This window comes from Agelaius tricolor, unplaced genomic scaffold (genome assembly GCF_023055355.1).
Source record: "Agelaius tricolor isolate 1412-34295 unplaced genomic scaffold, bAgeTri1.0.p SCAF_9, whole genome shotgun sequence".
Lineage (NCBI taxonomy): Eukaryota > Metazoa > Chordata > Aves > Passeriformes > Icteridae > Agelaius > Agelaius tricolor.
Genome location: NW_027269269.1, coordinates 5,408,697 through 5,436,637, shown reverse-complemented (window position 1 = coordinate 5,436,637; position 27,941 = coordinate 5,408,697). Strand labels below are relative to the sequence as shown.

The 27,941-nt window shown below is 34.8% G+C and overlaps 1 protein-coding gene across 6 annotated transcripts in view; it reads right to left on the bottom strand.

Moving 5' to 3' along the window:
* The window catches only part of PSPC1 (paraspeckle component 1), a 58,778-nt gene that overhangs the window by 7,658 nt on the left and 23,179 nt on the right, over nt 1-27,941 (bottom strand). For 2 of the 6 annotated variants that reach the window (XR_011680249.1, XR_011680251.1), the window contains exons 7-9: nt 23,299-23,356; nt 19,029-19,198; nt 187-15,878 (exon numbers count right to left, since the gene is read on the bottom strand). Coding sequence is in view for 1 of the 6 variants with exons in the window: in XM_071434122.1 (XP_071290223.1) it covers nt 15,693-15,878; nt 19,029-19,198; nt 23,299-23,356 (414 nt within the window). In the remaining 5 variants the exon portion in view is untranslated. Of the gene's footprint in view, nt 1-102; nt 15,879-19,028; nt 19,199-23,298; nt 23,357-27,941 lie in introns of those variants that run through there. The other 4 variants (XR_011680253.1, XR_011680252.1, XR_011680250.1 and 1 more) reach the window with 3 other exon arrangements.

Sequence of the window (27,941 nt, the reverse complement as noted above, 5' to 3'; positions counted from 1 at the left end):
TGTACCTTGCACACGGATGCATGGCAGCTTCACTGGATTGACTGACAGAACAGGTTTTGTGGTTTAGTTCAGGTTTTTTTTTGTTTTAATTTTTTTAATTAATGGGCTTTTTGGTGGCTATTGTAAGTAAGAGTAATAAAACCCCACTAAGTTTCCCCTTTATTTTAGGTCTACTTTAAAAATTACCTAGCAACACACAACAGCAGCACAGGTAAATTTTGAGTTCCACTGAAGTGACCATATGGCATTTTGCACCAGCAGGCACAGGTATGATTTTGAGAGTAGCAGAACCACTATCCAGCACACAGAAAGAAGAACTCCAATGCCGAGGTGTTCTCAGGAAAACACACAATCCCTTGTGGCCACTTATTTGGGGTTTCCAAAGGGAACCCGAGATGATCCGCAGAGCTGTGTTCATGTTTGCATTTGTTCAGGCTTACCTATCAAAAGGTAACAGATAACAATGTTGGCTGCTGACATACTAACAGAAGATACAGTGCTAGACATTCTTAAATGGTAAGGCAATCTTATCCTCCCCATTCTTCTCTTAGTTTTAATTTTAGTCTGGCCAAACCTGCTCATCTTAATTATGAGTAGTCCCTACTGAGGATAATAAAACCATTAGAGACTAAAAGAAATTGTTACCTGGCATCACTGCATAGCTGCCAGGGATTATAGGAGACAAACTGCAACACATTTTTTCCAAATCTTGTGTTTGTCAAATTCTCTTAATAAGTGCATATTAAGTACTTGCAGAGAAGAAGAAGCAAGCAAGTATTTAAGGAAAAAAAATACCAAATTAGAGCTCAAAGGAAGAATTAAGTTCCTAGAAACAAAAGGGAAAGTACTACTTGAGCTAAGCCAACAAGGCGTTCAATTTCCTTTGCAAGATCGTTAAAAATATTTTACATCCATTTCACAGCTTAAAGTTACAAGGAGTAGGGTACCTGAAGTTAGCATCTTACACAGAATGAGGAATGTGAATGCAGTAATATTCCTCTTCTGGGATCAGATTTCAAAAAAGAACAAATGGTGGCAGTTACTAGTCGCCAGGCAATGAACACATGCCAGTGACAATCTGTGATCAAGGGACATTAGTTTCTGTTTTGCTTGGATTGCAGATCTTCAGCATATAGAAATTAGATGATTTCTTCAGTATTTAGGGAATGGTGAGCATGTCTGAAAGCATTTAAACAGAAGACACAAAAGTTTTCATCTGTACAGCTTCAGCAAGGTCAGAATTCAAAGATACTAAAATTTGTAAGCACTTCATAAAAACAATAAAATTGCTCATTTGCAAGTCATTATATTCCTAGATGCAAGACACAATAGCATCCAGTGGGTTTTATATATATATATATATATATACACACATTTTATTTTTTGCAAAATTTTACACATTGCAAGACAGTAGTCCAAGTCATTAAGACAATCCTGTGTGAAACAGCAACAAAATCCTGTATTTTTTAATACAGCCCCCTCCCCTCTATGACACTCCCACTTCAAGTTGAGGAACCTGCACCACCAGAATAGCTGGCTCATCACTGATTTTCATAATTACCCATTTTACAAATGTTGTCATTGAAGCAGCAAAAATATCTTTCAATGTTTAGATTTTTACATTCAATGACTGTGTTCATGCTGAGCATCTTGGAAAAATGTCCAAATAATGGTGTTATTTTCTCCATTCAGAACTCATATGACAGGTTACACAGATGTGAAGTTCTGAGCATTTTGTGATACTTTATCATGAACAGCTAAAAAGTACAAAACTGTTGAAGGAACAAGAGAATAACCTTTAACCCTCATCATCTCTTTCCCCTAGAAATAATGATGTATAGATGTGACTTCACAAAGAAAACTTAAGAAACGTGACAGATGAAAAGCATCTGATAATGCTGCACTTGGCACTGGAAGCTAGAGTTAAAATTTCACAAGATAGTTCTGCCAACTTCTGGAAACTCTGAAGTCAGCTATCACAGACATAGATTTAGAAAAGTCTGCTGTAAACAAGACATCATTAAACCAGCACAGCTAGCACAGAGTTAAGTAGGATCTCAGTACAGGTCTACTACTTTAACAGAAGTCAGGATAGAATTGTGCTACACACAATGCAAACAAATATAAACTTATGCAAGGAGTTAAGAGAACCACTAAGATTTTAGGGATGTTTAAATAGGCATACTTCTATTAAGACTAATTTTTTATTTCAAAAATATTTAAAATTGTTTTAAAGTAGCAGAAATGTGCATATGCAAAGCCTAAGAGACAATTTTCTTATATCTTAGTTTTAAGACTACAGAAAATCAGCATAAGCTTTGTATTATAGAATAATTCTTATATATAGTAGTGATGACCTCACTAGTTGGAGGATGTTTTCTACCTTCCAAAACCTAAGAGGGAATCTAGTTTCACACAAAACTTCCTATACTGTGCATAGTCCAATTTTCTCTAATTAAAAAAAAAAACCACAACAGTATTCCTAAGGAATTGTGAAACTCACTAATACATAGCTTCTGAAGTGTTTGTAATTCTGCTTTACAGAACTTCACACAATGCTCCCCATTCCCTCCTGTAAGGTTCCTTACCTGTCATTTTTGCAGCAGGTGCCAAGTTAGGCCAGTGTCCTAACCTCCTCTTCCAAAATAATGACAGCAGAACTGATTATCTTTGTGGGGCTAAAATCTCTGAAGCTGTAAGACTGTGCTGGGGGAAGGGCACGGCAAGATGTGGTCACACAGTCTTTATTAACATCAACTCATTCACTCCAAGAGCTTTCATCTTTGACATGCTTCATTTGAAAATGTAAAATTTAACAATACTACCCAATACATACAACTACATTGAAATGAAACCTAGTAAGGAAGAATTCAAATACCCAAGCATGTAATAGGGTTTAACTGTTAATCCATTCACATAAAGTTTAATGAATTCCAAGTTTTGCTTAGATGACAGAATCGTGGACTTGTTAATGTCAGAAGGGATCTCTAGAGATCATCTGGTCCAACTCCTCGGCTCAGGCAGGGCCACCTAGAGCCAGTGCCCAGGACCACATCCAGATGGCTTGTGGCATCTCCAAGAATGGAGACTCCACAACCTCTCTGGGCAGGCTGTGCCAGTGCTTGCTCACCCCTCACAGTAAAAAAGTTTCCTGATGCTCAGAAGTAATCCCCTGTGTTTCTGTGTGTACCCATTGCTTCTGGTCCCATCAAAAGATCTGTGATTCTTTGTGCAGTTAAGTAATTTCCCTCCTGTACTAACTCTACTGGGTGACAACTTCCATCACAGATTACTCTGTAAGAAATGCAGAATTATCAACTTCTGGCTTCCACCATAATAAAATCATAATTGGTAGAAAACAGAAAATCTTACATTAGATTTGAAATACAGGAAATGGAATCTGTATTTCAAGACTAAGACAACAAACAGCATTAATAAACTGCAGGGTATCCTATCTACCCCATACTGGTATACTGACATAGACTTACCTGTTCCTGAAAAAACTCACAAAGCAATGTTGAATAAAGAAGCCATTTCTCTATTTGCTACTCTCTGCCTGGCAAGCTGGGACTCAAACTTGGCTCTTTGTCCTTTCTTTGCACAACTGGACATATTCCTGATGATGCACTATCAGGATTTATTTCAGCTTTATAGTACCATAGAATGCTGTAAATTCTATGTACAGCATTCCTTATTTTAGTAGACATCACTACTGCCTGCAAGATAAAAGCTATTCTTCCTACCCAAAGTGAAATAGCTTTCTAAGTTAATAGCAAACATTTTTTAAAAGCTTTAAGCTCAGCTGTCATACATAGAGCAAACCAAACACCTACTAACTTGTGGCAGAGGACTGAAAAGCACTATATTAGAAATAATTTCAAGTCTGAATAACAGATGAGGCATCTTAGTGAGTGTTAGGAATACTATTAACTGTTCCACCATATACCCTCCATAAAGTCGCTCCAGTTGGCTACCATTTTCTCCAACTGAGAGCAAAGTAAAGGCCTCAGTGATGACACTCCTTTGCACAGGACTAGGCCAAGACCACAGTCTGAGAAGTGAGGAACTCCCTTTTGATATCATCTTATATACAAAGGCAGTAACTTGGCATCATATTCAAAACTAAATATTTTTAATCAAAGAGACTGATTGCTGGTACTGTTTTTCATCATAGCTCATTCAGATTTCAAGATGCAAGCTTGCACTATAATTCTCACATTAAAAATACTAATTTACAAACAAGCTATCAAAATTATCTTGGGTGCCAAGTTTGTAAGTATCAACACATTAATGAGAAAATGGTTACACACACAGACAAAAACATAAAAGCTGTTACCTGTTTGTGACTTCTGATGTACACGAGTAAAAAACATCCATTCTAATACACTACAAACATTACTTGTAACATCTTGAAAAAGAAACTCCGCTTAAGCAAGCAGCAGCTTCTCCAAAAAAGTCTGCATTTCATACTGAAGTTCTGCATCCTGATGCATCCATTTCTTTGAAAGATTAACAGAACATGTACTTGTTATCAGATTATTTTGCACTATGCTTTACAGACCACCTTCAAAGCAGTTTGCTCTCCTATTCTGCTCCATCTTGTACTGGTCTTCTCATAACTTACTTTCATCTTACTTAACAACTTTTACACTTACTTTCATTCTGGACTCTACAAAATCTTGCATCTGATCAGCACCTGACTGATGAGTATGCCCTGACAGGGTATATTTATGCATAAAGTTTGAAGGACTCTAGTTTACATCAAGCTGTGAAAGCTAAAATGAATGCAGATGTCCAAACAGTTTAAAGATGAGCCTCAGAAAACGGAGGTAGAACAAAATCCAAGTACCTTTATTACAAACTTAGGGAATTAGAACCATCCAAGAGATTAATTTTCCGTAACACACCTGGAATTATTAAAGGAATTTGTCTCATTGACAGTACAAGTGTAACTAGTTTGTATTTTCTCTATTTTCTTAAGCCTCTACTCAAACTTGCCCAGATCAATATCTCATTGAGAACACAACTTCCATTAATGAAAAGTAGTATTTGGAAGTGCACTGTAATGACTGAACAGGTATAAACTAAGCTGACTGCAGCTGATAGGAGCACATGCTGATTTAAGCACCCCATGACGGCATCACTCTCAATCCACAACTGCAGTGGCTGTCACTACCTGAGAGAATTTGCTAAGCAGAAAAGATGACTTTGAAAAGCATCTGAGCAGCCATATATAAACTTCATTAACTGAGGCACATGAAGCAACTGCTGAAACAACCAAAAGCACTACCATATTCCAAGACCTGGGAAGGCTGTGACAATCATGCAGCTGTACATATACCAACTCAGCAGACAAACTTACCTAAGATGCTGACCCTTCAGCTACTCAAATTTATCACTGTGGCAAGATAACTAGGTTCTTCATAAACTTAAATCCTGATAATCCTATTCTTGGTTTGCCACAATCAAGGCAAAGATGACATTTTCCTGCCATAAGAGCAGGCTAGATTTGGCAGCACCTGTTTCTAAGCAGAAGCTTTCTGAACTTATGACAGAAGTCCAGTACTGGTACTTAAGTTACACATATTTGAACTTTAGTCCTTTTCCAGGAAATTATGTCCTGTATATTTAGCCTTTTCCTGCATGTCATTAATTTCACTTTTATTCCTTTAAGGTTATGTAGTCAAAAATAAAGATATGAGAAAATACACCTAACTCCCCAATAACATTACTCTTCTTACCTTAATAAAACACAGGCTTTCAGAATTACTTTTTCCATTAAAGCACGTATTTTATTTGAATGTTTACACTGAATTAGTTTTTGTTTATAGCAGAACTCTGAAACAACACTTAAGAATTTTAGATGAAGTTTATAAGAGTCATACTTGGGGTCTTTAATTCTATGGTAGTTCCTAAATTATTAAAAGCTGCAAAGTGAAAGATGAGATAAAGCCACGTTTTCCTGCTCTTCCACAATAGTATCTCCCCCATCTGTAAATCCATGAAGAGCACTTATCTAATTAAACTTTTCTGTATTAGTATTTGCACACATCTTTGAGTTCAGAAAGAGTAACTATCTATTAAGTTCTCATGTACTCTTTGTCACTTCATTATTGTGTAATTACATGAAAGAGAAACAATGAAATGAAATTAATCCAGAACAAAATTTTTTGCCCTCCGTAGAAAGAGACATAAATCCTTTTTAAAGGCACAATAGGTTAAGAAAACATACATGATATATACTAACAAAACACATATGAAGAGGTGTGTAACAACTTGTCAAATCATAGACAGAACTGGGTTTTACTGTGCATCTGACATCTTTCCCTTGCTTTAAACCATTTCCATCAAGTTTACTGTTAGAACCCCCAAATAAACGTTTCATACAGCTCATATCTTCCACATTATCAGGAAAACATAAAGCATTTTAAACAAAAGAAAACCTAGAGTACAGAAAAGGAAACAAAATCCTGAAAGGAATGGATTAGGATAACCAGAGCAGGCTGGTGACAAGCATCAAATATCAATAATTTGGCCCAATTCTACAGTCAGTATGTCACCTTACATCCTCACATCACTTCTAAAGCTTGGCAGAAGCTTGCACAAGTTTTCAATATAATTGTAGTGTAAGGTTAGAGTTAAGACACCATGTCCTCAGTGTCAAACCAGTAAATGATTTAGAGCTCAAGAAAGACCTCTAGCCAAATTGCCTTCCTACATTCTTTAAAGATACATCATTTGGCTTCCTTCACACTGGACAGTTTTAAATATACAAGACAGTTCAAAAAAACCAGTAGGTTTTTAAGCAATCATATAGAAAAGATTCTACAATACCAGTTTTCCCACACAAGACCTCAAAACCAAGCAACATAGAATAATAATCCTTTACTCTCCTCCATATATCTAGATGTAAACTTTCAAACCTGTGAGTATTTTGTTATTATCACAGAAATAAAGAAGAAATGCAAATTCAGCATCAAGATTCTGGGCACTGAGTTTTAAGACATTGTTATGCTCAATATATATCAGCTTTTATCCAACCGGGCTTAAAGGCACAACAACATATCACCAGTAACTATCAACACTTGAATTACCCTATTTCTGATATTTATACTACATGCCATAATCTCCAGTAAAGTAAATGAGCCTAAACTAACCAACTCTGATTTTTACAATGTAGCAATGAATTTATAACTGGATGAAATATGATGAATTATATTTCTTTTTAAATCTTTGTAACAAATGGGCTCAATGTAAAGAGCAAAAAAATGCATGCCCAGGAACACAGCGCAACTGAAAACAAGAGTATGATTTCTCCACAAATCTGTGCTTCCTCCACCCCCACTGCACCCCCAGGGGACTGGCTAATTCAGTATTTTAAAATTATGAAACTCAAATTATTTTTCCTTATGTTTAATACAATTTCGGGAGTTAAGAGTACTTTTCAGAGCAAACATTGAGACATTTGTGTTTAATTTACTGTCTTGTAAACACAGTTAGGACTAAAACCAGACAGAAATTAAAAATTTTGTTTGCAATCTTGAAAAATGATCCTTAACTGTGGTGTAAGCAGGGAAAAGTCTAAAATAGTCATGCAGAAAGTATACCAAGTGATTTTATTCTCCTGAGTCAGCTGTCATTTTAGAAACAGTAAGAAGCATCCAGAACTTCCATTTACTTTCCTAATAACCACTCTTTCATTACTTGTTGCTTTTTCCCCACATAAAGTAGAAAAAGTGTATTTTGCTCAGAACATCCAGAGTAAACACAAGACAGAAAACACGCTTATCAATGAAAAACACTCCTAAACAAGTTACATAATACTAAACAAATGCTCTGGTACCCCCCACCTACAGACAGTTGTATTAATCAGTGTGAATAATATATGAAACTATGCAAGTGTGATGCAAGAAAAATGTCAAACATGCATTAAGTGGTATTATAAAAACTACACAATGTATAACATGACAATAATAAACTGACACATAGCCTAAAATAATGTTAGAAGTAAAGCCATCCCAGCTGTCAAGTTGACAATTTTCACCTTTAAACCAGCAATTCAATAGATGACAATTCTTCCATGCATTTTCTTTCAAAACTCTTGAACATTCAGTTTTTGAACTGCAGTAATTGCACTGTTCACACACTAAGGCAAAAACTTTATTTGTATGATTTGGCACAGCTCTGGTTCCAAAAATGTCAGATGTGGAACTGGAACTGGTAAAATGCTAAGTTCTAGAAACACAATATTCCACACTGAAACAAAACTGAAGATTAACTACTGTTTCATTATTACAGGTGTGTCTTGTGGGAAAAGCTTTTTATTTGAAGTTAATTAAAACTGCAGCTGTGGCTTACCTTGCACATGCTCTTTCCCTTAAAAGCAGAACATAATATATGGAACAACACAAGGCTATCATGTCAAAGAATGAAGAATGTTAGCATTTTAAAAGACTGTTTTTCCCATCTTTGTAATGGCAGTTTTTTATATTTTCTTCCAAGAAAAATACATGTGAATAGTCTTGCTTCTTTTTAAAGCAACTGTGTATATCATCTCTCCTGGAGAAATCACGAAGAACACTATTTTCCATTTTTTACTGGCTTGCAAGTAACCTTCTTGGTAACTGCAGAAAGTGAACAGACAGATCAAGCTCACATAAACTTTGGCTCAACATTTTAGTAGAATTTTTTTTTTCACTGCTTGAAATACTTGCCCTCTTGCTCAACTATCACTAAGAATGTAAACCATAACCAGGTTAGTCAGACATCTAAAGTCCTCTACACACTTCTTATCCATTTGTTCTAGGCTATGTATTTCTTCCAAACACACTTAATGAGAACATTTATTGAACTATGTTCTCTGTCTGCAGCATAAAATATCCTATGTATGCACAGGTAAGAAGAGTCTTGCTCTACTGCCCCTTCTTGCTCTTCTTTCCTTCCACACTGAAATAATTAGAATCAATAATTCTCACAGTCTCCCTTACCTGCCTTTACCTGTGTCTCCTGCCTGGGGACACAGAGGGAGCAGGACCAAGCAGCAAGGAGGGCAAAAGGCTATTCATATCTGCAGCAAGGCATGTACTGGATTATTTTTAATATGCACACAAACATTTCAAATTTCCATTAGCATACAAATATTTAAAACATTTGTAAGCAGCCTGGAAGACCAATTCAGCTAGCAGTTCAAAGACTGCATTCTACAGTACTGCAATAGCTGGTTTATGCAGTGTTTTTTCATGCAATTTTACACTATATAAAAATATTGAAAACTTAGTAACAATAAATAAATTTAGTAGAATAAATCCTTTTATAATAAATAATGAACAGTAATGGAATTAATTTTTTTTAAAAAAAGTAACACTTTAAAATGAACATCAAGAGCTAACAGATGCAAAAAGAATTACAGTAAACCCTTTTGTTTTTTACATATTTTTAGATTTATTTTCTCTTCTACCTTGCTTAAGTATACATATTTATTTAAAGTGGGAAAACACATTTTGCTTGGGATTGGGTTGTACACTGAGGATTTTAGGGTTTGGGGATTCTTTGGGAGAGATATTTTGTTGGGGATTTTTTTCTTTCTTTCCTTCTTTAACTGATAATAAAAATAGTTTCCCTGTCACACACAAAAAAATTGATTACAGTGAATTAAGGCAAAAAATTAATGAAAATACCTTAATCTCATCCCATTACTACTAATAGATATGTACTATTTCATTTTCCTTTACCATGGTCTTCTGTTTGGTGCTTCTCTGTCTATGATGCACTCAGGTTTAAGACTGGATTCTCACTAGTTTGATGAGAGGCTAATAACCTTAAAATCAGCTGTTACATACTTACATGGCGTATGTACGCTGTATACGGTTGCTGTATTCAGCCACAAAATGAAGTCCTACACATCAACTTCATAAAAGCAACACAAAGAGATATAACCAACTGCAGTGATCCCACCATACAACCCAAGAATTTCAAAATATTTTTAAAACATTAATTCGTTTCAGTTTTTCTTTGGCCATCTGCATAAAACTAAATTCAGTTCCAAAAACCCAAGACATGAATGTAACTGGTATTTCCACCTCTTCTATTAAAAATCAGTTGCATTGTGGTTTTCATGTAGAACAAGACTTAAAGTTATTTCTGTGAATCTGCTGTAGATATAAAATTAAACCACACTCTTCTCACTTTTATTATGTTACTTTATTCCCTCTCTCCCATTTTTTTTGTTCAATTTACATACAGGACCCTCCACACTTATTCCTGTTCAAGCATCTACGCAGTTTTTACTTAAAGTCAAGAACAGCATCTTTATTCTCACTGCAATTCTTTCAAGTCAAGCACTTAACGTCCCACATACAGTCAGCATGTAAATTCAATCAAATTATACAGCTATGCTTTACTCTACAGGAATTGAGACATAAAAGCACACTAGTAAATCTAGGAACAATGGAAGCTCTAGACAAATCACTTATGCAAACAAATGGAAAAACCTTATCCACATGTGTATGTAGTAACACACTCCAGTTCCTTTTGAATCTCATACCTCTTATTATGAGCATTTTATTCTCCACCCAAGGGACCACATACAAATCACTTGAGTTTTTACCCACATTTACAAAGTTGCTTTTTTTCTTTCAATGTGATCTGTGCGTACAATAATCTTTACATTAGAGCAGAGGGTTTTTTTAATAGTTTTACCTGTAAGTATGTTGTGTTTATCTCTGAATGGTTTACTGAATAGCTCCTTCAATTAGGAAAAAAGGGCTGCTGTTCCAAACAGAAGAAACTTCTCACACTGCTTTTAAGAGTCAGGCTGAGGTCATTAATAAGGATGCCTTCCAAATTTCAATTATATTAACTTTCAGAGTATCTTAAGGAAGTTCAAGATGGAAAAGACCTATTAAAATCTATCCCACTGAAAATTAACACAATGAGGGTTTGCTTCCATGCATTTAAAATCATAAAAAACAGTTTTCATTAAAATTTCATGTTCAGTTTATTTATTCTACAAGTAATATTTTAGACAATTTTATAACTAGCTTCAGTATTTCATGGATTACCGTGAAAACACACCTGAAATGCCTACAGCTACGATTTTTAAAATACTTTATGGGAAAGCACATGAAACCATCAACAAAACGCACTAAACTGGTGAGATGGCTAAAACTACTTTACAGTATATCTGGAAAGGTAACAAAAGGTAACATAAAAACAATCTAATGGGAAAAATTTTATCTGACATTCGGTGTTCAAAGTTTTTAGTCAATCCTCTTATTGTTACTAAGTTCTTACATTTCAGTAAGTGAATTTTTAAGAAAGCAAATGCCTTCACGTTACTACAGTTCAACATTTGCCACCAAACTAGCACTGAATATCCAATAATCTAAAGTATTGGATTTGCATTTCTCATAGGTCACACTCACTCCCTCCTTACCACTGATGAGTCAGAAAAGTTTGGTCCAATATTCCCTCATGCTAGGAGTGAGCTAACAGCCCATGGAAAGCACCAAACTCCAAGATGAGCATCTTAATAACAGCACAGTGTCCATATTAATAATTTGAGGGCTCCTGAGAAGACAATTAGATTGCATTGGAAGTATGTGCTCTCTGGAGTCCCCCACTCCTGCCCACAAGCACAAGCTAAGAAAAGATGCTGCATGCAGACTCTAAAATGACCCATGGATATGCAACACTTCAAGTCTCAGGAATGGGATTTAGAACCCCATTCACATCTGTGGTCCAACATTAACTGACTCTAGTTGCTACCCGGCATTCTGTGCTAATTTAGTGGTTCAATTATACTGTAGTTTGACTTTGGAAGGGAAAAATCATGATCCAACTTCTTGTAAAAAATACATAAATCAGGAAGTACCAAAAAATTTGTTTCTGCAACATACTAAAGTAAAATGAACTTCATGCCACCTGAGCACACCGGATAACTGCTGAACATCTCACCTCCAATAATATTTTCTCCCTTCAAAAAGGCCTACGGGGTTTTGGTTTTCATTTGAGAATCTGCCTTTAGATTGTTTATTTCAGCATTTTTGAGCCAAGTTATCTCAAGGGAGATTGAAACTGTTTAGCAAGACATAGTTCATAAATGTCACTGTGTTTGTAGTACCTTTCAAAGTATTTGTAATGACAAATTATTCTATATCTGAAATCAAGAGGTGAAAAGAGGGAAATTAATTTGGTGAATATGGTGACATACTTTATATCAGAATGCTCCTCAAAAATGCATACTATAAAATCCTATTGGCTTATGTTTAAAATTTAATTATTTAGTTCATACTGTCTTCTTGCCATCTATTTTAAATTTCATTCTAGTAAGAATCTCCAGCTTATTATATCTTTATGTACAACTGCATAAAAAAACCATGGACAACAAATAAAAGAACTGCATGTCAGGAATTTTCTTTCCAGGTAATCCACAGTAGTTTGTGATTTTCTTAGGAAATTAATACAGTAAAGTGTATTAGCATCACCAGAAAGTTTCCCAAGATATCAACGTGCTTTATCTAAAGAGCACATTGGTCAGAACAATGTGTAACTTAAATGGAATAGTAAAGCTTTGTTATCTTTAAGTACCAAAATTGTATCTCACTGGAAAATTTGGTAGTTTAGGAATATGAAACTTCAGGAATAATGGAAAACCTCAGTAAGTACATTATAAAAGTAATATATAATGTATATATATTGTATATATAATGTATATATATACACTGTAGTTGGCAGATTCACATATATTCCAAGCCTACTTGTTTTAGCATACCACATAGCAGAGTGTCAGGACTTCACTATACGCTCCAGTCAAACAATGCAAATGTAGTTAAAAACTTGAGTACCTGTGTACACAGAAAAAATGATAAACTGCTCCACCAGACGAGGATCAAGAAAAATTAATCACTTTAGGAGAAGGGCAGAACCTTCACACAAAAATACATCTACACATTTTAAAGAAACAATTTGTGACCATTAATTTTTCAATAAAATTATGTGTTTATTTTATAGCTAGGATCAGTTTCTACCACATTTGGCAAAATGAGAAGCACTGCCTGTAGAGTTAAGCCAAGCAGCCCAAAGAAGACTTTTAAGAGCTTAACACAGCAGCATGTCATCAGCTACAAAAGGCATTCTTAAGGAGTTAACTCCTTAAAATCTGCCCAAAAATATATTTCAGTATTGATTGTTAGGACTTGGTTCACAGACATTTAAAAATAGATTAAATTATTTTCTGCAGTAAGGACAGCTGACAAATCCACTGCTACCATGCAGCAGAGCCATCCAAGTCAGAGGTTTACAGGAGGGGCAGGTCACAACTGTGGAATGGCAATCACTAATGTTAAATAAAATCTAAAATAATTTTCAAATACATGCATATCTCTACTTGCTACCAAAACCACAGTGCAACAAACATGCACTTAAAATTGCATGAAGCTGGCACAGAAAGTATTAACAACTTCTGAGGATTCAGTGTACTTAATGTTCTTCTCAAACATACTCAGATATTATAAGGAGGAGGGTTTACATAGCTTATCAAATATACAGGAGCTAGCTAAAAGCCTGACTAACACAGCCTTTTCCTTTGAAGAAGATGAACCAACCTTTTGAATGAAGTTTAATTTGTACTTAAAACATATTCCCTGTACAGCTTTACAGTTGAGAACTACCAATTCACCAATACTTCCTTAATCCCCTAAAAAAGGTCACGTACAAGGGCAGGAAATATTAGAAAAAAGTCATCTTATATTTAGACACCTTACTAGATACTGCATTTTCAACTGCATAAAGGACACTAGAGCAGAGAGCTTAACCAGTTGCCATATGCAAGCATTAGTTTATAGCAGTGAAAAAACAGTAATTTTCCCAAATCTTGATGTTTAGGACCTTTTAGTGTGTAAAGGAAAACCATTTGCAGTTTGGTTGAGGTTTACTTTAAGAATGAGTGCTATAATGTGATACATATACCAAGGAGAAAGAGTATTCCAGACTAAAGGTAACTCAGTATTGCATTACAAAGTGCGGCACGTGTTAAGTCAAGCAAAAAATGGCAACATTAAAGACAATATAAAGGAAAATGCTTTGCAGGTACAGATGTCATAAGTGAGGACCTACATACTTAGTTACACTAAGGTAACTCCTGAATTGTATGAAAACAGTATCTTAAGCCATATACACGGGCAATTTAAGTAACAGTGTATTTCCAAAATGCCCGCAATATTGCAATTTTCTTTGCTCAAAATTCAATCCACCAAGCCAATCTCACATTAACAAGTAACACACAAGCCCTCTCTGCTGCCTGCAACCCTTACTGAGGTATGTATATACCATCTGGATGCTATTAGGGCACCAGGTTATTTCAAATCAGTTTTTAACCAATATAGCACCATAATTCACGCAGATAAAATTTAGTTATGTATAACTCTGAAAATGTACGTGAACTGATAAAAAAGATCACTACTATTTTACAACTATTTTGCCCAGAAAAAAGAGTAATAGTAACCAACCAATATCCCTACTTATTTGCCATTACAGGAATAGAACCAATAGGTCTTTTCCATCATCTTCCAAGACTGACAAAACAAAATCATAATAAGCTTCCTAATAGCTTTACTACCAGTTTTATCTTAATCAGCAAACCTACCCCGAGTTATGCTGTAAATGGGATTTTCCAAATTCCTTGTTCTGTAAAACCTTTCTGAAGAATACTCATGTGCAATCCTTCCAAATGCGTATTACTCAACTATAAGTGAACACTTATTTTCACTGGAAAACATGTATTTGCTTCCTAATTAAACAGTTACTCACTGATAACAGACATGTTTTTATTCAAACCAACCACTAGGGAAAATGTATACTTATTAATAATGATGTGCAAACACAGAGGAAAGCTTTTGACCACCGTGCAGAAATGTCTCCTTCCTTGCAATGGGAGATACTTTAACCATCAGCAGAACACACAGATGTCACAACCAATTTTCTCCTCTATAAATATGGTTTAGGTAAATTCACTCACACTGTTATGAATAAAGCATATATAGAGATTCCTTTCCAAAGTTGTTTTTTTCCCTCCCCAAGTTAAATTTTCTAATAATTTTTCTGACAGATGACCTCTGTTGATAAGCCTACTGTGACTAAGTTTGCAATGATGGATTGAGATGCAAGGACACACCATCTTTGAGAACACTTTGTATAAAATTTTATGCTCTTTGAAAGTCAAAACAAAAGCAGGTGTGTTTTAAGTTTCCCAGGATGTACTGCACCATGCAGTTCACCTAAACACTATTAAGAATGGAACTTTCTTGACACATAGTAGAAACTACATAAAAATGAATATGATGCCACTTATAATAAAGCATAAAATGGTTCTTACTCAGTATTAGTAATAACATTCCCAAAATCCTTTCCAGTGATTTTTGTTTTATTGTAATCAGATAACCGCACGTTTTACAGCATAGTCACACATTGCATTTTGCTAGAGTCACAAACACATTGCCTTACATAATGATCCGCATCATTTCTGCTCTATACTACAAAGCCTATGACTGAATACAAAAAAAGTTTTACAAAAGAAACTGTTTTAAAGACTACAATAACAATAGAACCGTTTCCAGATAACAGCTAAAATTATAAAGGCATATCACTGTATAATTTTACTGGAATTTCTAAAACAGTAGGGAATGAATTAAGGTTTAGTATCTGCGACGCTTGTTAGGTCCTTCAAAGTTGCCCCCTGGGTTTCCTCTACCAAAGCCACCAGGTCCACCACTCACGGCACCTACACCACTCATTGGCGGCTGAGGAGTTTCAGAGCCCGTTCTACTAACCAGAGGTGAACCCATCTGGGATGGGCCTCCTTGAGGGAATCTCTCATTATGCTAGCACAAGTCCATTTGGAACATGTCAAATGTGAGTTACAACAAAAATCACAAGTGATGTTGTCATGGAGTTCAGCAGATAGTCCAGCAGAATCAGGATCACACATAGAAGGAAGAAAGGAGCAATTCAATTAGTTATTATGGAAAAAGAGCTGGAAATTAAAGAGTGCTAATGTTATGCTCCAACTTTGTAAAGTAAATTTAAAATTAAAAAACAATATTTAAGACCGACTCTGGTGCTGAATGTAACTTCATCCTTACAGGCACATCTGAAGCAATACATATTCTCTATGTAACAGAGGAGACAGAGGAGACAGGAAACCGTTTTATATCTAAGCCCCACTGTGCCTTATACCAACTACAAAGCTTCTCCCTTAAATAAATTAGACAGAGAAACATTGTCAAACTAGGAGGGGAGGAAATCAGCTTTTGTATTTCTAGACACTGCATTTATTCTTTTAATAGCCTTAAGACCTCTATACCCACATACATATGGGTATTTCAAGTCCATGCTACCTGGAGTTAGCCTTTTGTATGGCACTTAAGAGATCTTTAGTTAAGGCTTTTAAAATTCTGAAATTCTGTCCAAACAAAACTACATTAGTGACAAAATGCATAATTTTTGACTATTCCTAGTTTATAAAAACCCTCTTATTTAACTAAGGTTCATTCTGAAATATCAGTGTGAGATAAAAATCCAACTAATATTCCATATTTACTTTCCTTGGCTCTATGATTAATATTATTAAGGGTATATATCCTTACACAGATTTATTTGCTTAATTTCCAAGTAAAAAAAAAATCCATCTGAACAATTACAGTTCAGTATATAAGTGTTTAAAAATAGAACCCCACATGGAGAAATTTAAACTCAACATAAACCATTAAAAGCATAGATACATGGTACAATCAGATGTGGAAATAACTCATCATTTACCAGTTAAGGACAGTTATGCTTTCAGAATAAATTCCTTCTGTACAGAGATTACATCAACTCCCCAGGTGTTCAGAGTTCAATGAGGACATTAAAACCAGCACTTTACTTATATGCCTGAATCAGAAAAGAATTCCTCTGAAAGCCTAACACCAGTGACAGTAGTAGAGCTCAGCAGCTCTGGAGTCTGCTAATTTATACATATATATGCATACATAACTAAAACCCCAGCATTTTATCTATATAGATAAAAGTACATGCAACCCCAATCACGGTTGTATATATGTGCATTATTTCAAGTGTAACATTGTGTATGAGAATGATTACTTCAAAGAGCTGCATCAAGACCTACTACTGAGCTAAAGCGCCTTTAAATCTGTAGCACTGGGTAAAAACTGTTTTAAAATTATCCTAATGCATGCCAGCTTGTTAGCAATAGATATGAAATTCAACAAGTAAGTTATTACCCCTGATCCCTTTTACCATTTGACTTTTGGACAAAAAGTCAAGTCCTCTTTCCAATAAGGACCCCTCTTCCCAGCCAACAAGAAAGCTGCTGTAATTAACTACCTACATTAGTAAGTGAGGGAAGCTACTTTTAAAATGTTATGTTCCAAGACAATCCAGGTTTCAAAAGACTGCAGTGAAACAAATGGAAGAATGCTACAACTTTCCCTTCAAGGCTTCACAAAAATATCCAATCAAAAACATTAAATCTGTAATTTATAAAGCATATTATTTGTTTCCCTCGGTGGCAAATAATTGTTACAGTGTTTTAGTAGATAGCTCTAAAAAGGTCTTTCTAACAACAGCAATAATACAATAAGGCTATGCCTTTCTGTAGGGGTCCAACCTCCCAAGTTAAAAACTTTCAAAGACCAAAATGAAGAAAACACTAAAATCTAATTTATCCTTCAGAAGCATGCATAAGAAAATGAAAGGAAAAAGAATTTTTTTTAAACATGCATTTTGAAGTGTCAGTTTATTTCCTACATTTCCATACCTGGAATGACTTTTTGTAGAAAAACAACAGTTTAAGTTAGATACTGTGATTATAATACCACGTTCTTTTCCATACACCTCTTTTTCAGTGTCTATATAATCACAAGAGACGGTTCTCAAGGTGACCAGTAACACAGCGGTCTCCAGCAAATGCATTTCCAAATTCAGTATTTTGTGAATTGCATGCTCTTCATTTTGTGAGTAATGGCACAACTGATAAAATGAGCTGGCTCATATGATGTGAAATAAGACCCTCTCCTTTTTATCTGATAAAGACCAGAGCCACAATGTATTTTGTATATCCAAATCCAAATCTCATTTTCTTCTATGGAACAATGGATTTTGTTCTAACTTCCTTATACAGATTGCTCAATCACAGATAGATACTATTGAGAAGGTATATCTAAAAAAACACAGCTACAAAATGCTTCTGTGTTCCAACAAAATTATAACAGACTAACTGTTAATACTATGTATTCCATTATATCACACCACCACCAATCTAGTATCAGAACAGTACTGAAAAATATGTAAAAGTCAAATTTCAAATTATATAGTTGTTTCTCTACATAAGACATTACAGCTAGGAAAAGTGACTGGCTATGAGAATAAAGCAAGAATGGCTAGTGCTTTAACTGCATCCAATGGCCTATCTGCTCTCGATAATAAATCCCAGACATATAAAAGACATTCCCTATTACCAGACGCAATTGGGCAATATTATTTTTCCTGTATTGATGTAAGAGTTACCAACAGCTGTTGGGTACCGATTTTCTAAGTGGCACAATTACTGTCAATCTCATGCATTTAACAGTGTTAGAAAAGAAATACAAAGAACACTAAAGTCTCTTTAAAAAATTAAATAGTTTACACAAAGATATCTTCACACTTTGCACCTTCCAACGTTTAACTGTTCATCAAAAACCCCAACAGGCTAATTTACAGAATTTAGTTTTACTAAAGAAAAGAACAGCAAAACTCTAAACTTAGAGATTTTTGTTCCCTAAGGGAATTAGGATTTTCACAGTAATATCAAAAAAAAAAAATTTCTCTTTCTGGTTGTAAATTATTTGCATGAATAGCTTTTATCAATTACTTTTAACAGATCCAAAACGTGTAACAAATTCTTACTCAGCGTGAAAATACCTTTGGTAAGAAAAATGGGCCATGAGACATGACAGCTATTCAAAGGAATTAAATTTGTGATACATTACCACTGTTCCATTATCTGGCATCATTGGTGTTCCCATATTTGCAGCTCCTTCTGGTCCCATGGAAGGACCAGGACCCATTGCAGGGCCAGGTAAAGTTCCTCTGTTGTTCATATTCATACCCATCATTGGAGGAGGGCCTTGGTTACCAGCAGGTGCTGGGCTAAACGCATCTATGCAAAACAATCTATACTTAGAGCTGTCCTATCTTAATTTTACAAAAACAAACAAACAATTTACAATATTTAAAAAGCCAAATGTACAAGACTTCAAATACTTGGAAAAAAATACATTCTTTGAGACTGTACATTTATCTCAATCATCTGCTTTTAAACAGATTTTAAATAATCTCTATTATTCTGCATTACGTAATTTGCCTCATGTATTTGAAAATCCCAACCTTTACAGCTAAATATAGCTGTACAGTTTCTGTGCAGGAATCAAAATGTTCATATTGCATCTACATGGAATATGCACACCACAAATTTGCAAAAATCTCAAGTGATTTTACAGATATTGGCAGCTATAAGGCAACTCGGCTCTTTAGGGATCTTAACAGATGAAATGTACATTTGCAAGAAGTCTTCCACCAGTAGTATGTTAATTGATATAGTGTACAGTAGATTAGACTAAAGGTCTAACAGCAATAACAGAGATGGCACTCAACTTCACAATAAATTTGCAATATAGAATAAATAACATCTTGCATTTAGTTGTAATTTCTTATGGTATAAGTACCAGAAAACTAAGTAGCTTTGTTAGAACTTGAAAAGACAGAACAATCTCCTCCCAAAGTCTGAATCAAAGAGGTAGAAGGAAATCTTGAAAACATATTCTGAGGAGATCATTTAGCTGTAATATTTCACTAAGAAGTATCACTCTGCCAGTACTCACTAACCTACTGTATGCCTTCATTGTATTTTCATGTGTCGCTATAAGAAAATACTCTACCTACCTCACACTTTACTATTATGAAATATCAACTTCAAGGCTGGTGTTGATGCATTCCTCCCATTCCCCACAAAAATCCATCCTCTTCAGCCCAAAGTATGCGTCCAAAATTTGGTAATGGAAGAAAGCATACCTTCGGCATTTAGTGCACACTTTAAGTATACGTTTTCATAATATAAAGAAATCTGACATGTTGCTAGACTAATAAGCCTGTTGTTTATATCTTAAAAATAAACCCCCTCACTTCTCACCACAGCTGCACTTTTTTAATAATGCATCTATAAATACCCATCATTCAAAGGAGGCCACTTCACACAGATACAGTACTGTGACTATCTGCAGGCATGCACAATTACATCTCAATTATTTGCCTTGAGAACATCATGTCACAGCAGCCAGTGAAACCATGGCATTCAAGATATTGCTGCTAAAATTGAAGACCTGGGTTTGATCATATATACGTTAGGCCAATCACAAACTCTTTAGCAAAAACAATGCATGCTACACAGCAGCACATGAGAAGTGCTAAACAAGTTTACTACAAGTGAGAGAAATCCCGTAATTTTGAAAAGCAGAAGTCTTTGAGCTTAGTAATGAAATAACTCGTAGACTCCTCCCTGTAACATTGAGTCAAAGCAAAGGTACACTCATGTTGGATGCTTCTTACCTATCCATACACATGGTCAGTTCATGTAGCAGGCAGAACACTGGGCTACAATTCAAGAAAATTACAGGAGCATATGCTCCAAAATGGATTTTTACTGTCACCCATTGAGTTAGATACAGAAGGAAAAGAAATCTAGACTGCCAATATAAGGAGAAACCTTTATTCTCAGAAGCACTCTGCGGGACTATCATGATGGCAGCAGCACTCAGTGCATGCAGTAGTGCCATTAACTAAATTCTTAAATACTTGCTATTGGTTTGCTTATCAGCCTAATTAAACTGAGCCAGGTGACAACTCACAGATACTGTCACTTATCTGTCAACTGCCACAAAGTTCTCATGCTCCATGTCATACAAACGTACCCAGGGTGGCAGATAGCAACTCATACTATCAAACCTCTAGAATTCTGATCCTGTTTCAGGCAGAGTCAGATCTGAAAGGAGCAAAACTACAGAGTATAATGCAAGGAGAGACTGGGGGCCTGCATACTTTCAGCAAGAGGCCACCACAATAGATTAGCTGTAACTCAAAGGTTATCCAAAATCCTCCTATCTCCAAAGCAGACCCTAAGAGCTAACCACATAATTGTCCTTTCTTTTTGGTGGGACACTGATGTGAGGAATTCATTTACAGGACCGTGCTCAGCAACAGATGGAAAGCAGTTATTAGCATTCATGCCACAATGCAGACACTAAAAAAAAGTCCTTTTCTGCAAACTGAAGGGCTGAAAAAGTCCACTCTAAATATCTGAAATGCACCCAACAACAAAGTCCATCAATGCAGAGATGGTTCCCCAAAAAAGTCCCTTTTTTACATATTTAAGTTTATAATCTGCACTTAGCACTACAGATCCAATTAAATGCTTTGATGAGGTATACATATTCTCTCAGAAACTGTCACAGAAAGTTGTAAAAATGAGCAGTTCTGCACAAATCAGCACTTATTAAATCTGTCATAGAGGTACTCTGCTTTCTTAGAAAATTATCATTCAGGTATTTCAGTTATTAGAGATATTCCAGCTCACTCCGCCCCACATTATAAAAATGTCGCAAATGGCACAGGTAAAGGTAAGTTAAAAATAAAATTACAATTCCAATAGAAATATTAAGAAAGGATGCTACTGTCAACAACTGAAGTTCTACTATTTAAAGGTCTACTGTAAGGTTTTGTGGTCAATTATTTTAGTTGTACTAATGGAGTTAATTGCTGGGAAAAAACCAAAATCTCTATGATGAGTGAACTTAAAATCCAGCCTCTGCAGAAATAAATGCTACACTTATTTGCTGTGGATATTTTAAAGTAGCAGTTTGGTGTTACTCTAACTTTTTTTAGGATTATACAATTTATTTCTAAAAGTATTAAGTTTAAAATCAAGTTGTAACACAAAACTTAGAAAGCAAGACCAATAATCACAGTTAAGAACTGCAGTAAATACACACTTTAAATCTGCACATGGAAAGCGTATTTTGTGAATCTGGACAACTGACATAGTATCAACATTTTAAAAGTCTTCTAATTGAAGAAAATGAAATTTTCAAGTATGATGCAATCATATGCATAAGTACAACTATAAAAAAAGAAATTAAGTCTCAATTTATGCTTCAGTTTAATATTTGTAGATAACTTCACTATGTCCTTCTTCAGAATTATTTGTAAATAATTTTCATCATCCCTGAAAGCACAAGCCTCTCTATTTTTCAGCTATAAATGTGTCTCAATAAATGCAAGGAAATCATGAATAATGTGTTTCAAAATTTGAAGCAGATTTCTTACTCTAAAAATTCACATTACTCAAAATGTCAACTGAAATTATTGAGTTTTGTATGCACTTTCAATTTTAAAATATATGGGATTAGTAAAATATAGTTTTATTACTTTTCTTTTAATTACCACCTTAATTTATTTTAAACTACCATTAGGACACTTCCAATAGATTAACAGTTCACACAGTTTAGTTAGATTTGGTGGTTTTGAAGAAATATTTTAAAAGTTTCAGTCTTGTTTAAAAGCAGATATTCTGGGTAAGTAAGATTCCAAACTGTTTCAGTCTGCATACATGGAGCAAGCACTAATTATTATACTTTTCTATTACACAATACTAGCTTTTAGTAGTATATTACACAGTAATAGATTTTAGCAGTGACAGTATTTTAAGCTGCAAGAGCTAACAGAGAATATTTACAAATAACAGACTCGGAGGAAATTGGTAGAACACCAAGCACATTATTCATTTACCACACCAAGTACATCAAGAGGAACTTGCAAATTTTAACCTCTACATCATTTCACTACATGCAATTACAGTCATAATTTCTTTGGATAGTCCCTCCAAAATAATGCCAAATATTTTTTTAACATAAGATTCCTTTTTTGTATCAGATAACTCCCAGAGCATCACTTGTGCCCGATTTTTGTTTCTCTTAACTCACACATCATTTTTTTGCCATGTATAGTCAAAGCAGTAAAAGAAAGATACACCAGGGGTGGGGGGGGAAAGCTGCTTGAAAGCAATATATATGTTGGGGTTTTTTTTATTTCCTGATATTGCTTACTCCTTTTTTACCAGTTGTCAATAATTAATAGTGCTTGAGTAATATGTACAGTCCCAAAGAAAAAAAATTACATTACAGAAGCCTTTTTCCTTCAGATCCCTACCTCCCATGTTTATTGCTCCACGAGGACCCATATCACCCATTCTCATTTCCTGTTCTCTCTGAAAGTAAACATAGTTTTCATGGTCAACCTATCATTCTTAGAACTTAAAACATTCCCATTTACTCCATGAAAATAAAAATGTTAAAGTTTAAAAGTTTCCATTGATCAAAAACAGTGCAAGGAAAGACAATAATTACAAAAACCATTACAATAATGGTTTTTATAACACCAAAGGGATAAATAAGTTCAAGGTAACAATGCTGTACATTTTTGCATAATAAAGATTAAACATCCCAAGTTTCATTTATCAAAGGCAGCAGTCTAAAGCTCCCAAATAGTTATGTGATCAACCACAATGAATCCATCTTTACGGAGTGTTTTTAATTAATAAATATTTCTGTTTTACCTGTAAACAAACAGGTCTTATTACAATACTCGCCTAAAGGTTCAATAATACTCAAACTAATTTAATGACTCAAAAATACTTGTGTTGATTGAAAACCAAGTTCTGATGTATTATATTATGGTATATAAATTCAACCTACCAATTCATCATTGTTGAAATAGTTTTGACTTAACTTGCTGGTGGTGTATTTTTTTAATGAATTATACTTTGCTATTGATGTTAGTTCAGATACTGACCATCCTTTTAAAACCAGCATAAAACTGTAGTGTCACCAGAAACTGTAACATGCATTTACACTAAAGAGACAAATAACACATCAAATTGATCAAGATTCAATTGATGGTCAGTCACCCAACAGCAAAAGTTTTCTGACATTACTAAACATGAACCCCAGCCTGCTGTGAAACAATACTCAAAGGATAGTACCCAGAGTGGCAAAAAAATCATCACCTATGGGAAAACAAAATACTCTAGCAGAGACAATCCAAGGGATTTTAGAATTACTGTTTACATCAAAAAGAACAAATTCACAGTTCAAAACAAAACCAAATGAAATTTATAAAAAAAAATTCTCCTCAATTTTCTACAGGAATATTAACAAGTATTCTTCTCTTGAGTAAACAAACACACACATGCTGAGAATAAGAAAATTCAAAAAAATTTACCTCATTCTGAAAAACCATTCCACTTATGATGTAAGAGCCTAAGATCAGATACACTTTGAAAGGAAATCTGAATACTAGGCAACTAAATCTGTCTATAAGTGACTTTTACATGGAAATACTAATAAATCAAAATACATTCATTGTATTTGTACAGGTTCACAAAGTCTGGTTTGGTCAATCATATTTGGGATGCCAAACGTGAGTCTTCTATCTTCAGCCACTTGAAGCAGCAGACACCACTATTTGACAGAACAGAACCAACAGTTTTATAAAAATATCCTGCTATAGGAAAATGCCATGAGATATATGATGAAGAGCTCTCAAGTCAACAACTTTGTTTGTAGTAACTCATTTTAACCTAGAAAAAGTACTTAACATAATAAGAGTATACAGTCTTTTCAAAAGAATATGGCTTAATGTGGAGTGGAAAAATATGGTCTGGTAACTAAAAGACACAGGCAGGTTTTAAAGTCCAGCTAAAAAAGGCCATTGATGGAACACTGAGGAGGATCTCTTCTTCTGACCCTAGAACCCACGTTAAAAATTTATCAAAGAACATGCAGCTAACTCTGACAGACCTTTGACAGTAACATCAATTGACATTTTAAGTAAAATCAGCAGCCCCATCGGGATAAGTATATCCATAAACTGACATGAGTTAGTTACAAATCAGCATACAACCACGTCGATTATTAGTCTGCTTGTCCACCTCAGTCTTGACATCATGAAGCAGAAGGGAAAGTGGTGTATGATCCCTGGCCCAAAAGGATAGGGAAACACCATGGCTATCAGTTACACTAGTCAGACTGTGTGCACACGTGTATGCCTATATGCTTGTGTGAAAAGCTGACACACCATGAACAATTGTGACAAACTTTCACTGCAAAGCAAAGCACCAGACTTTACAGTAGGCACAAGCCTTCCTTAATTCATCTAAGGTTAAACTGCAAGTTGGTTGGTATTTGTTTTTTTTAATGTGACAAGTGCCATAATGCAAGGCTAAGTACAATACTGGCTAGATAAGGATGTTAAGTATAGATATGTAAAGCTGCACTTTACAAGTTACTAGAACTTGTTTTCTTTGTAAAGGACAGAAGCATGTACAAGCTCTGATGTACACTTTCTTTAAAAAATATACTAGTCTTCCTCCTAGGAATCCACCATTTTTTCCCTGTCTTGAAATGCTACCAGTCTTTGGTTAACTGAAGTACAGCAAAGATGGGTAGAACCTACTTTTGTTTAGTCTAGTTTAACATTTGTAAGAAAAACCATGAAGTAATTATTTGCCATTTTTCAAGCTTTAACTTCAGTGTTGAACTATTACAGTATAAACAACATTGCAGGTATAGAATCAAGACCCTGATAATAAATAAATGTGCCTTAAGGTCTCTGCTGCCTATTACTTTATCAACACGTCTTCAAGATTAAGATGCTGCTGCTGCTTATAATTATTCCTACTGTTGCACGTACAAAACATATCATGTTCCCTTGACTTTTCAGCATGGGAAAAATTCTTCCATACTTGTAACACAGAATTAGCAACTTTACACTTCCTGTCAGAGAAAAGACTCAATTTCAAACGTTAGCAAGCAGTATATATCATTCATGCCATGAGATGCTTGATGTATTTAAAAATTCTATCTGGAGGAGTCCTGGATGGTAACAAAAATTCAGTCCTGTCACACACAAATCAGGTCCTAGACAGCTCTTTACAATGTGAGCATAAACATGTTACTACAGGTAGGTTAAGTCAACTAGTCCATGGGTTTTGCCCAAAATATAACAGAAAGGAAGGAGTTTGACACAAGAGCAGAACCACTGCTGGTTGGTAATTCGAGCCCATCTGAGAGGTTCATTTTCAGATACTGAAGCCTTTTGAAGAGCTTAACAATGATAGTGTTACATTCTCAAAGCTTCTTTTCCTCACTAAATGATTTCCCATTCTTCTGCTCAGTAGCAGCCTGCTTCAGACCCTTCCCCAAAGCCACCGACAACAGGGAGTTAAAACTGAGCAGCACGAGAACAGGGCTAAACCCTTAAAAGAGAAATATGTGGGGTGATTAAGAACCTCTGAAGTCACCCATACCTGGGAAATCGATCTTAACAGGAAGAGAATAAAAAAATGGATGACATGCTGTTACAGGGAGAAAGAAAGCCATAAGACAAAGAATGTGCAGGAAAGCAAAAGTTAAACTTTGTGAAAATCAGAAAAAGCCATTATCAAAAAGACTAAGTCAGCAAACAAAAAATGTCCTATTGTGGAGCACTGTTTACACAACCCAAACTTTTCCAAATTATTTGTTGCCAGGATATTTTTAAAATACTTCAGAACTCACTAATGCAGACAACCCTCAAAAAGGTCCAATTCATCTGATTAATCTTTTAGAAAAATTGCTATGATGGCAACTATAGGATTATACTTACTAATTACTTTAGACAGAAGCATTAAAAATTGTATTTCTCACAATGCCAACTAATGTTAACATCAAATGTAAAAAGTAGATCTACACCAAAATATTGAATACACTCAAGTTTTCAAAATATGTATTTAACATTTAACATAGTATGGATTCTCCCCTTTTTACCAAATACTTGAAACCAGTTTTCCAAAGTATTTGAGGTGTATCATGTGCTATGTTCTTACACCTCTTACCACACTGATAACAGCAGTCTAAATATATAAAGAACAGCCAAGATGATTCTTCTGACTTTGTTAAATATATTACACTATTTTTAAATGCTCTACAAAACCATGAAACTAAATCTTTTGAAAAACACCTAAGAATTGATACAGGTCACACTGCAAGTAAAAATACAAACAGTCATAAACCTGACTTTTTTAACTGACAAACCAGTGCTACTTTTTTTCCTTAAAAATAGGCCTTGCAATTGCAGCAACCCAGCAAAAATTAATCTTGTCTCCAAGTGATGCAATATTCATGGTAACAAAACTGTCAAAAATTATGGTAGGAACAAAATATGGCATGGAAAATTTTAGAACAGCAAAAAAGCATGACATCTCAGAAATGTTATGATGGCAGACCATACAGTTTTCAATGGTTTGTGACCAGAAGAACGTGCAACTATTTACTTACCTTTCATAGTACAGTAACCACAATAATGCTAAGACATGGCATCCATAAAATGCTTTAGTAAGAAAAGAACACTTTTCCCATAAACTTGAAAATTAATAGTTTAATTAGCACTTTATCTAGGCTGTGCATGTAGAGCAAAATGTAATTAACAGTGCTGCTGATTCTCACTTTTTTCATTAACATGAAAACTGAATTTTATTCTCCAGCAGACTATATATTTGTCAAAACAGGTAAGACATTTCTGTGCCTCTTACTAGAATCCATTACTCCCTTCTAGTCTGGTTTATTTCATTAAGTTCATTCTGGAAAAGAAAAATTATTTTCAAAGACCTCTTAATGAGGCATAAACCTTACTTAAATTGTAACTTACTGAAAGACACCTATATTTTAATGGCATAAATCATACAAGTTATTAAAGCTGCTAGTTAGCAATTAAAACTAGAATCTGGGGTATACTTTTGATTTTGCATTATTTGT